Source organism: Pseudomyrmex gracilis, unplaced genomic scaffold (assembly GCF_002006095.1).
Source record: "Pseudomyrmex gracilis isolate BER0280 unplaced genomic scaffold, ASM200609v1 scaffold_29, whole genome shotgun sequence".
Taxonomy (NCBI): Eukaryota; Metazoa; Arthropoda; class Insecta; order Hymenoptera; family Formicidae; genus Pseudomyrmex; species Pseudomyrmex gracilis.
In genome coordinates, this window is record NW_018020613.1 from 1,014,423 (window position 1) to 1,026,446 (window position 12,024).

General features: G+C 36.5%; 3 protein-coding genes across 3 annotated transcripts; 1 reads left to right on the forward strand and 2 right to left on the reverse strand.

Annotated features, from left to right (window-relative positions):
- Window positions 1-345: 345 nt before the first annotated feature.
- On the reverse strand, window positions 346-3,865 carry LOC109852436 (tetratricopeptide repeat protein 27). The gene is made up of 8 exons (XM_020423602.1): window positions 3,568-3,865; window positions 2,449-3,304; window positions 2,303-2,369; window positions 1,891-2,223; window positions 1,634-1,807; window positions 1,397-1,549; window positions 1,155-1,316; window positions 346-1,064 (listed from the first exon to the last, which is right to left on the reverse strand). Exons 1-8 carry the CDS (start codon window positions 3,629-3,631, stop codon window positions 486-488), a joined length of 2,388 nt encoding a protein of 795 aa, XP_020279191.1. The 5' UTR covers window positions 3,632-3,865; the 3' UTR covers window positions 346-485.
- A 152-nt stretch (window positions 3,866-4,017) lies between these two features.
- Window positions 4,018-7,891, forward strand: LOC109852437 (phosphorylated CTD-interacting factor 1). The gene is made up of 6 exons (XM_020423603.1): window positions 4,018-4,125; window positions 4,769-5,054; window positions 5,226-5,381; window positions 5,469-5,638; window positions 5,728-7,092; window positions 7,185-7,891. Exons 2-6 carry the CDS (start codon window positions 4,797-4,799, stop codon window positions 7,456-7,458), a joined length of 2,223 nt encoding a protein of 740 aa, XP_020279192.1. The 5' UTR covers window positions 4,018-4,125; window positions 4,769-4,796; the 3' UTR covers window positions 7,459-7,891.
- A 217-nt stretch (window positions 7,892-8,108) lies between these two features.
- On the reverse strand, window positions 8,109-11,632 carry LOC109852440 (jmjC domain-containing protein 4). The gene is made up of 4 exons (XM_020423606.1): window positions 11,177-11,632; window positions 10,816-11,113; window positions 10,453-10,723; window positions 8,109-10,336 (listed from the first exon to the last, which is right to left on the reverse strand). The coding sequence occupies exons 1-4, from the start codon at window positions 11,409-11,411 to the stop codon at window positions 9,863-9,865; spliced, it is 1,278 nt and encodes a 425-aa protein (XP_020279195.1). The 5' UTR covers window positions 11,412-11,632; the 3' UTR covers window positions 8,109-9,862.
- Between the last annotated feature and the right edge of the window lie 392 nt (window positions 11,633-12,024).

Sequence of the window (12,024 nt, forward strand, 5' to 3'; positions counted from 1 at the left end):
GTGCAAAGGGCTTAAGTTATGTCGATAGTGCGAACTTCTCTCTCATTTTATTTTTCTATCTTCGCTCTCTTTCTCGCTCGTTTAAATGCAACAGCTGACAACCACAAACATAATCGTCGCAGAGATTAGCAACATTTAATTTGAATATCGGTATGAGATAAAAATTATTAAATAAGGTTTAAGCAAAGCACTTTGTTTTTAAGTGTTTTTACAAAGAAGGAAACAAATTTCAAGAAAACATAGAAAATGAATCGAAACAAAAACTAATAGTATACGTGTAATTGGTGGTTGTTCTGGAAATTTAATAATGAGACGAAGACATGTATTTCCTAAAGAACATGACAGATTGACGAATATATTGTTTATAATATATTTCTAAAAACATATTCTCTTGGTTTTCTCTTACCACATATTGAATAACAAATGAGTAATAATATAAACATCCTTGCTTTTTTATTGAATTCAATTTATAATTTTATTTCAATTTACACTTTTGTGCTCAATGTATTATTTATTTCAATGACTTTGTTATTTATTGTTGTAAAATAGTTTTTAACTTTCGTCAACTCTTCGATAATATTCGCGTTGCTCCATTCTTGCTCTTCGACTTTTCTAAGGACTGATTGGAGCGATAATTTCGCACTTCCCAACATTTTTCTCTTCTGAATATCTGAGACATCAGTGGCACAATCTAAATACACCTGTGCCAAATTACTACACAAAGTCAGTATATTCAACGTAGCGTCTTCGTTGTAAATCCATGTTGGATTCGAGGTAGCAGCACGATACGCTTGTTGCAGATACTGAACTGCTTTCTTTTCGTCAACGTCCGTTTTCCTCAGCATAACGAGTTGAGTGTACAATCTTAAAACATCCGGATTGTTAATTGTGATAGAATTAATTCTACCGAACAATTCCAAGCACTTTTGGAGCAAATGAGACGCTGACTTTCCTGAATCAACATCAGGAAGATCATTTATTATAGCATCCGTTAATATTTGAAGAACTTGAATATCCAAATGACTGTGTTTCAAATCCAGAATGCGATGATAACATCGAATAACCTGTTATTGTTGCAATCAAATTAATTTAAATGATATATACTGATAATATAATATGAAGATTATCAAATATATATTAGCGTGAATATTTACTTCGGTAAAATGTCCTAAATCAATGCTAACAACCATTAGATTATCCCACACTTCCCAACGATCATAATTACATTTTATGGCATCCTGCAGAAACTTCCAGGCTTTGGGTTTGTCCCTTAATTTTATATAGACTTTCGCCAAATTGTTCCATGCCTCGAAATTCTTAAATTTTCATCAAATAAGACAATTAGATTTTTAATGCACATGTGCTTGTGTAGACTACTAAGAAATATAATACGTACAGATGGCTCTAAAGCACAATAACGTTTATATGCCGTAGCAGCTAATTTCCAATCCTCTGTTTGCAATGCTGCATAGCCCAAGTTGAGCCACACTAATTCCTGGATGTTATTCAACTCGACAGACAATTTTAAATGTGGTATAGCCTCAGTATACTAAACAATAGATTTCACAGTAAAAATTTTACACATTCTGAAAAATAAATAAGAAGTAGAAAAATCATTTCAATATGTACGAACGTTCTTTTTCGCAAAATAATAGCGTCCCCAGCGTTCTTGAACTCTGCTGCTTTTTTCCTTGGACAATCTCCATGCCGTTTCATAATGACTCACATCGCCAGTTGCGTCTCCAAGCAGCCACCATAATTTTACCGTTGGCTTCTTAGATATTTCTTGCTGAATAATTTCAGTTGCCTGTAAGTGCACATGTTATTTATTGCTGTTTTTATATTGTATTCTACCAAAAATCTATATACCTAAATATAAAGATGCCGTACCTTATGCTTCAAATTTAACGTAATGTAACAATTAATTACATATTCCCACATTCCGAGTTCTGCAAAATGTTCCGAAGCTTCTTTTATGAAACCAAGACTGAACATTATCTCAGCCCAATTCTGTTCTAATATCCAGATAGGTTTCATACCACTCGCGAAGAACAGATCCATCCTTCGAGCTACAGATACTTTCGTATTGTAGTAATCTTTCTGCAAAGATTCCGCTTGCATCATAGATCGCTCGACTGTTCTCTTGTCAGTGTGCTCCAGAAGACAGCGGTGATATAAAGAAGTTATTTTTAACGACCAATTTTTCGTGTTTTCCACTACTTTCTACAACAGAAATTTTTGTAAATCAAGCTATTGTATTGATAATAAATCACAAAATTTATGTTATAAATTTATTTCTTACAGTCAAATAAGGTTTGATCTCCTCATAGGTGAGTTTATGCTCAGGATGGCACAACCGCAACTGGAAACTATCGATTGTTAAATTCTTTTTATGGTGTAACATAAATTATGGTGTAATTTACTAATATGACAATCTGTTGTACTTACTAGTTCAATAAAATTATAGCTTCCTCCCAAGAACCCAATTTGATCTCTTCTTTATGTTCAGAGAACTCAATGTTCTCTAATCTCAATTCGTCATTCAAGTCCAATGATTTTGGAATGTCTTTGCAATCTATTGATGGAATAATATCCTTGCTTATCTGTACATTCAAATATAATTGCGCCTTTTCCACATGCTGATACTTGGTACGTTTTCCCATTGCACCTTGTAAATCTAATGTTAAGCCTGCTAAGCTTTGTGCACATTCAAGATGCTTCTCAGAATTTTGTGTTCTTCTATAATACAAGTAAAACTGAGCAGCTTCTAAATTGAATAACAGCTCGCAGAGAGAATCTTTCAATATATCAAGTTCCTTGATTTTCAATATTAAGTTTTCACTTTCTTCAAATATCACTCCCGAACTTTCATCCAATATATGCTGATGTAACAGATTGGCTCTAAATAACCACCAAATGCAACTTTTATACTTCAACTGTAAAGCTGTATTGGAGAAGATTCTCTTTGACAAATAAAGAAACTCTATTTTTTTAACATTTATGTTGCACTCGTCGTGTAATGATAAATCTTTGAGTGCTTTATCTCTCATGCTTTCAATCCAATCAATATTCTTGGAAACTGGAGGACCTGTCCAGTTGCATTGGACAAAGTGTAACAATGAAGCTACACCTGTACACAACCAGGACAGATGTGTATTTGATCTAGATACATCCTTAATAATAATTTCTTCCAAATTATCATCACATTTTATTGCTTCCACTACAGATGTAGAAAGTTCACTATTTAATATATCCTCATACTGGCCATTTAATAAATCACGTATGTTATGTGGTAAAGAAAAAACTAAAAAATTGTAAGAATATTAGCTTGCTTAAATGATACATTTTTATTTTAGCACCATAAAGGTACCTTTTCATATAGCAGCATGCTGTGGCAGCAAAGTGTCATGTGACTCAAATTGTCAAGAACTTAACGCAGAGAATGGCATCGAATGAGGTATAGTAGAGGAAGCAGTTCTTGACAATTTGAGTCACATGACGCTTTGTGTTAAGTAAACAATATTTAAACATTGTATAAAATGTTTTTATTATTTTTGTGTACATTACCTTTATGTAGATAGTAATTAAGTAGAAGTGCAACTTCTACGTCTGGCTGATCTGTGTTTATCATATTGTCTCAGAAGAAACAACAAAATTGTATATCCCTCCACAAAACCGGATTTACTTACATGACAACTGACTGAGCGAATTTTGCGAGCACATGGAGCACAGCCTCATCTACTCCATACAGACACGACCTCTATTTAAACGCTACTTTAGTAGTGACAATGGAGCGATATCATGGCGATATCGCATCGCGATATTCTCATTGGAATATCGATTAGCCGAACTCATAATCGATCGTTTTTTATTCGATGTCACTAGAAACTTCAGTTGTTACTGAACTTTTTGTGAGATAAAAAAAACAAAAAAAAAAGAAGCAGAAGCGCTGCCGTCGTCCGGCACGCGCAGATCCTTCTATAAAGATTTTTCGACTCTGGGTTAATACAGTTGAAGCAAATGGCGTCGTAGAGGTGGATATCGTTGCGTCAAAATTCACAAATCATGAATGAATTCTAAGTGTTGCCGCACATTTTTCATGAATTGAGTGTTCTGTCAATTCTGGTAAGTCTGCTCTTGATTGTGGTGCGCATTGTGCTAATCGGCCGGACGTTGTGACGTGAGAAATTTGTGTATCTTCTTCAGTGATTTCTCAGCATGTAAACAAACATTGTATTACCGAGTACTGTCGAACCACACGAAACGCAATTATTACTGTCTCCCCTTTCGCTATTTGTCTCTTTTAAATAGACCGGATTGCGCAAACTGCAAAAATGTATTTTATCATACTAATGCATTTCTCAGATTCAATACGATTTGAGTTATTCTCTATCGCTTTTGCTGCTTCTGAAGTTATGTTACTTGTGAGATTTTTTTTCATTGTGTCCACAATGTTACGGGATCACTACACATTGACATTTTGACAATATTTTCTTCAAAGTAGATGAAATTTCTCTGTCTTTTAATTCATAAACTCCTTTGACATCACATATTTGCATCATTTTGATTTTATCACAGATACTTCTATCGTGTCTTTCTGTCACAAGTAATATATTTGATAAGTTTGTATATTTGATTGTATCAAAGTATAACTATATTTTGTTATATACTTCAATATATCCTTATATGCGCAATATGTTACACAATTTTAATTGTTTTAAATTACTATTTTTAAATATTCTATAATGTGTTACATTAATATTTTCAGTATTCTCCGAAACAGTTCAAATTGAACAATGAACGAAGTAAGCGGAGGAAAGCAAGACATACCCAATACCTCGAGTTGGGAAACTTTACCGGGACATGCAGTATCCACATTATCGACCATGCATCATCACCATCAGAGTTTGCAGCAAGATACAAATCCGGCAGTTGCACAAGTTATAGTTCCTACACCTGTGAAGCTTCAAACGCCCATGTTAACTCCAGCACAAACTGTAGCTGAACACTGTCCTCAACTTGGTCACCTGCAACAACCTTCTCTGATAAATCAGGTAAAACAAGAAACTCCAAGCAAATGAAATTGTGTACTTTTCATAATTTGAAAAATCTGAAAAATTTAAGACTAAGAAACTCTTATCTTTAGGAACTAAAGGGTTTATTACATATTCTTTTTTTTTTTTATTATTATTTCAAGTTCTCAGACTGTACATAATTTATTATAGGGTACACCACCAGTAGCTTTTCCGGAACTCGAGTTATCTGTGGAGCTTCAGCAACAAGGTTGGAAAAAATGTTGGAGCAAACGGGAAAATCGACCATATTTCTGGAATAAGATGACTGGTGAATCTCACTGGGTGCCACCTCCTCTAAAACCTCAGGTTAATATATAAAATACATGACAATATTGTAACAAAATATTTTTTTCTAACAAAAAGCGAAAATTTAACATGCGTATTGTATCAAAGTTTGATCCAATCACGGACCCTCTTGGTATTTGTGGTGTACCACCACCACCACCTCCTCCTCCTCCTCCTCCTGGAAACGGAGCTATTTCGGGCAGTATACCAGGAGGAACATTGAAACGGCGAGCATCGGAGGAAGGAGTTGTTACGCCGGCAAAGAAATTTGTGTTAGCGTATGTGTCTAATTTGTGACATTTGCACTAAAATCATTTATCGTAAGGCGCGAGTATAAATAATTTTTAAAATATTTTTTATTCACCAGAGGCCCGTGGGATTTAGAAATAAGCACGAATGTGGTAATATATGAGAGAGCGCCGTCAAATTTGCTTCACGTTCATCCCGAAGTTGAAGCATTGCGCTGCGCTTTGTTAGCGAGATTACGACAATGCTATCAAGAATTGTGTCACACTCGCGAGTCGATAGACGCGCCGAAAGATTCCTTCAATAGATGGCTGATGGAGCGCAAAGTGATCGATTGCGGTTCTGATCCGCTGTTGCCGAGTCAATGCTTCCCCGAAATCTCAATGTCTATGTATCGTGAGATCATGAACGATATTCCCATTAAATTGGTAAAGCCCAAGTTCACGGGAGACGCGAGAAAACAGCTGTCGCGCTACGCCGAAGCCGCAAAGAAGATGATTGAATCCAGAGCGGCGTCGTCCGAGAGCCGGAAAGTGGTGAAGTGGAACGCGGAGGATACTTTCCAGTGGCTGAGAAGAACTGTGGGCGCAACGTTCGACGATTTTCAAGACAGGCTTGCCCATTTGAAGCGACAATGTCAACCACATCTCACACAGACCGTTAAAGCCAGTGTCGAGGGAATATGTCTGAAAATTTATCACCTGTCAACGGAATACGCGAAGAAAGTCAAGGACAAGAACAATCAAATTCTCAAAGATAATGGTTTGGGAGATGTCATACCGTTAGGAGGCCCGGCTAGCACGCAGAGAAAAGTTTGGTGTTATCCAGTGCAATTTTCTCTCCCAACTCCAAGACTTCCGCAGGTGGATTATATTCCCGAGCGCGATCAGACGGTGGTGCGCTTTCACGGTGACGCCGTGTATATTAACAATCCGCACCTCACCAAGTTGGAACAGTTATATAGGTATAATTGTTTCGACGACAAAAAGTTTGAAATGTTTCTGCCGCGCGTTTGGTGCATGTTGAAACGTTATTACACGTACTTCGGAATCAACGAGGGCCAAGCGACGCAGATGGCTCTTCCGGTAACGGTGTTCGAATGTCTTCAGAGATCTTTTGGAGTTACGTTTGAATGTTTTGCCTCGCCTCTGAATTGTTACTTTCGTCAGTATTGTTCGGCGTTTGCCGACACCGATTCGTATTTCGGATCGAGAGGACCATTCTTGGACTTCAGGCCTGTAACCGGATCGTTTGAAGCGAATCCGCCCCATTGTGAGGAATTGATGGAAGCGATGGTCAATCATTTTGAACGGCTTTTAGCCGACTCACCGGAACCTTTGTCGTTCATTGTGTTTTTACCCGAATGGCGAGATCCGGCTCCTAATGCGCTCATCAAGCTTGAAAGTAGTCACTTCAAACGCAAGCAGGTGGTCGTGCCTGCTATGGAACACGAATACAGACATGGATTTCAGCATATTATTCCAAAGTACGTTAAGCAAATCACAAATAGATGTAGCATTCACAATATTATCGACACACATGAGATGTTAAGTGACGATCATTCTCGTTCTATTCCAGAAATGAGGTAAATATCCGGGCGGTGTACGGTACGTTGGTTGTCTGGTTGCAAAATCCAGCTGGTGCTGCGAAATGGGGACCCACGGAGGAGCGCGTGGAAGCTCTGTTGGAAGCGTGGCGACCTGGCCGGGAACGGGAGAGAGATAGACAGGAGTTGCTTTCCCCGCCGAGACAGACACATCAACCGATGCCGGCGACACCAGTACCTGTGCCAACGACGCCAGCAACACCAACTGTGCCACCCGTACAGACGCTACCGAGTCATCCTGTATAATTTTTGAATCGATGTTTTCCGAGAGAGAAAACACGAATAGAATTTTCGCACTTAAAGATACAATCTAATACGTTGTTTCTTGTAATATAACTTATGATCGTTAAGGAAATGTTTATTTTATATCTTAGCAGATGTGAAAATAACATAAACAACAACTGTACGAATACGAGAGTTCCGTCTACAGAAATTAAACGATCGTAATATATACATGAAGACATTACTAAAAAAAAAAAAAAAAAAAAAACACGTTACTTTATAGTCAGCATTAAGTACTTGTTTTGACGACGAAACACTCTTTGATGGCTTAAAGTGTATTATTTACATTTCGAATCTTTAAGAACTGTTTTTTATCGATAGAACTGCGACGATCGACGTTCATTCGGCCTCTGTTCTATGTCAATAGCTGCAAAAAAAAAAAAAAACGAAAAAAAAACCAACACTGAGAAACGAATTCAAAAATATACAGATACATAAATGAATTTGCTTACTGATAAATAAGCGCGCATTGCAGAAAGTCTGAATGTTGTAGTAGTGGTTAATTGTTGTCGGTCAATATCTCGGACTTTGTGAGAGATGCAATGCTTCAAATAATATATATATGTATACATATATATTTGTTTAATAGATTATATTAAATATAATCCATTAAGTAGATATATACTCAACGTAAGTGGAAAACAAACAATTCACAATATTTTCTTTCTTTACTTTGTAAAAGTATAAAAAGAGATTTTGAATTTAAACGGGAGAGAGAATGTGTGTGTACACAGAGTTCTGCAAGTTTTCATTTTACTTGTATCTTCGAAGAAAAATTTTATTCAAAACTAAAAGCGCTCAACAATATTTTCAACTATGACAATATCTTTCTTTTATACTCGAGAACACGTGAAAGAATCAAGAGCCACAAGTTTCTCGGTTTTAGATAGCTTTGCCGGTGCAATATTTCGTATCAGTGTGTAAGCAGATATATATATATATATATCAGGAAAAACACAAAATTTCTAGCAAGAAAACAAAAAGAAAACACTTTTTTTATATTGATTAGTAAATACACATGCATATTATATACGCAAACAAGACAAATTGTGAATTCTGTCTTATTTCGTTTTTTTGTTTTATAATAGTCAATAGTCAATAGCTAAGATTATCTAAAATTCTTCACAAATTGAAAAACCGCGTTGATCAAGTGATAAAAACTTTCATAATCCTTACACACATAAGATCTATATACATATATACATGTAGATCTATTATATATATATATAAATTCTAGCGTACATTGGAAGGATATAAATCACATATGTACTTGGAAATGAATATATAAGTAGTCTACGCGCACACGCATATAAATAATACATATTATATTTCAAAAATTTATGTAAAAGTATGTGTGTATATATAGATAAGCAAGGATTACGAAAATTTAATTTGATCGGATCAAGGTCTAAAAGTAGTCTTTTAATTGGTATGTTAATCACTTCTTGCTGAAAGCAAGTGAGACACATTTTGTACATAAATTTTGTATATTTTTATTAAGAGTATATAAGAGCCATGTTGTATGCGCTGTGTGTGTTCACTGGTGTGTGTACATACATGTGCATATATAAACGCACACACGCGCGCGGTCATATATATATACAGTTATATCTTTAGATATAGGAATATAAAATTACATTAATTGATAGTAAATAAGACAATACATAAGAGCTCTATAAATAAGTTACGTTACGTTTTCGCGAGATTTACTTTATTTTCACAGGCAATAGAAGTATCTTTTTATTAAGTTACACCACAACTTGATAGAGATTAGATTAAATTTTTATTGTAAATTGTTACACTTACAGAATAGTATATACATATATATATACATGATCAATTAAATTACACTTTTCTATGTTTAATCATTTTTTAGGATTAACGATTTATTTTACGCACGCTTTTTTCTCTGTAAGAGAGTTTTTAATGTAATTTATACTAATAATTATATATATATATTTTTTTTCTTTTTATTATATAATATAAGATTATATACATTGCTTTTTCGCGTCATAGTTTACACTGTGCAAATAATCATTTAAAGTCTTTTCTTTGAATTGTGAATTATTACAATTTTTTTTCACGATTATGTGAATAATTGCGTATGCTATAATTAGATCTAATAACGTGTGCTTATTGTACAGACATAATTTTGTAGAACGCAAAGTTGCAAAGTGTTATCTTTTAAGAGAAAATTTAAATAAAGTTAAGGCACACAGATTTATAAAACTCTAGAGATATCATCTGCATAGGAACGTTTGCTATGGCAAACTGAGAAAGTGCAAGCTATATTAATTACAAAAACAAAAGACAAAAATTTCGCAACAAAGATTGTTTCGCACGTTCGGCGACAAATTTGCTCCGCGTTTCACGTTTTCGAGAGATTGTCAATTTTTTTCTCCGATGTTGAACAGGAGGACTCGAGAAATGAAGTAATGTTTTTCAATAATACACAGGCTTCGTCGTTTTCACACATTAAATCATAAACGGATAAATCTCGAGCGTCCGCGATAATATTTTCCAATACATTTTTCAGTGCTTGCAGATCAAACAAACAGTGATTTCGTCCGAAACAATACTTATTGAAGCTTACAACTTGGCTCTTTTTTATCATAGCATGTAAACGATTCTTAGCAATAAATGATATTAACTCGAAGAATTGTTTGTAGTCCATGCCGTACGAGGTTTTCAGCATCAGCTGGCAATGTTCGTTCCAGTTTTTCATGTCCTTGCAATCGTCAACTTCTTTCATGACGGACCTTAATTCGCTCTTTAGCGCACACCATACATTCATGATATTACAGCCATTGATCCAATTATGGTTAATGGAAATTGTATCCTCCTGCACATAACAAGCGAGTGAGAAAGAGAGAGAGGGGAGGGGGAGTGCACACGATACTTAATATCGTGTCTCTAATCCAAACTCTCTCAAAAAACTTCTCTTTCAATCATATTTACCAAATTCCAAACTTGATGATGCCATCCGGATGGCACAAATATAATCTCTCCTGCCTCTTGAATCACATTGAAACATTTCAGTTTTTTACTATCATACATTTTGTATCTTGTTCGATCATTAAGCTCTTCTGAGATCACGTCGTACGCTAACTGCCCGTAAAGATCGCGAAGATAACATTCCTCATGCGGCGGGAAGAATAACCATTTCTTTCTCCCAACTATATTCGCGGACCAGCTGTACGATGTAAAAACGTCCGCGTGTAACGGAGTCCTAAGCACATTTACATACAGCAACAGTCAAAAAAAAAACAAACTGGACAAGTTTTTTACAAGACTGTATTATTGAAAGTACATAAAATGTACCATGTGTTTTTTGGTCCCATGTAAACGAACATATAATCGTCATTTAATTCGGGATGAGCGATGTAATACTCGTTCAACCAGTCGGACGCAAAATATCGAGGCACTTCGTAAATCGGAACATTGGGAAAGTTCCTCACGCAGTGCCAATCTTTCAGGTACAACAGAGGCATCGATCTGGCGTAATCGTTTTGCTTGTAACTGATCCAATATTTCAAGTAACTCTCCATGGACATGTCGTCTTTGAATTGCGAGTTGTAGAACTTTTTGTTACAATCGGCGACTGGGACAACGCAGCGTTCTGGGACAATGTAAATTACATTACAAATTGGTTACAGGTCTCTAATCTCTATTTTCCACGTACCGAACAACGAGCGTAGAGCTTCGAAATTTGGCGCTCCGTCGAGCACCCATTCACGTCTGCACGGCCAGTTCTCGGTTGCCTCTAGATTGATGACACACGGTTTGTTGCGTATCATATACTCGGAGAAGAAATCATTATACGTCACCCTCAAGTCAATTCGGTCAATCGTAACGATGACACGACCGTCCTCCTCAACCGGGTGCGAACTGTCGTCAATCTCGATGACTGTTGACATGATGACCAAACTTCGATCATCGTTATCAAGTTGACATAAAATTATCGCAATCAAACGGCGATCAAACAACTAACGGATGGATGTACGATGGACGGACACCACCTCGAACCCTGTCAAAATTTCTACTTATTCGATGCGTTTTTAGGTGCGAAACCAAAAAGCCTAGTTTTACAAGAAACAAAAAAATGATCCGTCACATCGTCAGAACCCAGGCTGGAACGATGTAAACACACGCAGACGGTTAGCCTGATGACCGCGCATGAGCGGTAAGGTACCCCTTAGGGTGGTATCGCATTACCAATCAGATCGAAGTTCACCCAAACTCGAATTGGTTCGTTTCGTTTCGATTGGTTAAATTCGAAATGCAATCTCGATCCTGATTCGCAGTGTGACACCGGCTTGCCCTGCCGGTCGCGCTACCACTTGTTGTTATACCCGCGTCACGGAAGGTTGGTTCTCGCTGATTTTCGCGACGCGACCGAACGCGTTGGACATCCGTTTTTTCCTTGACACTCTCCTCGAAACGAAGCTCTTTCGGAGAATCGTCGCTCTCGAACGGATTTTTGACAGTCGCGCGGAAACGTAGGAAGTAGTGAAAATACGCAACTGTGTC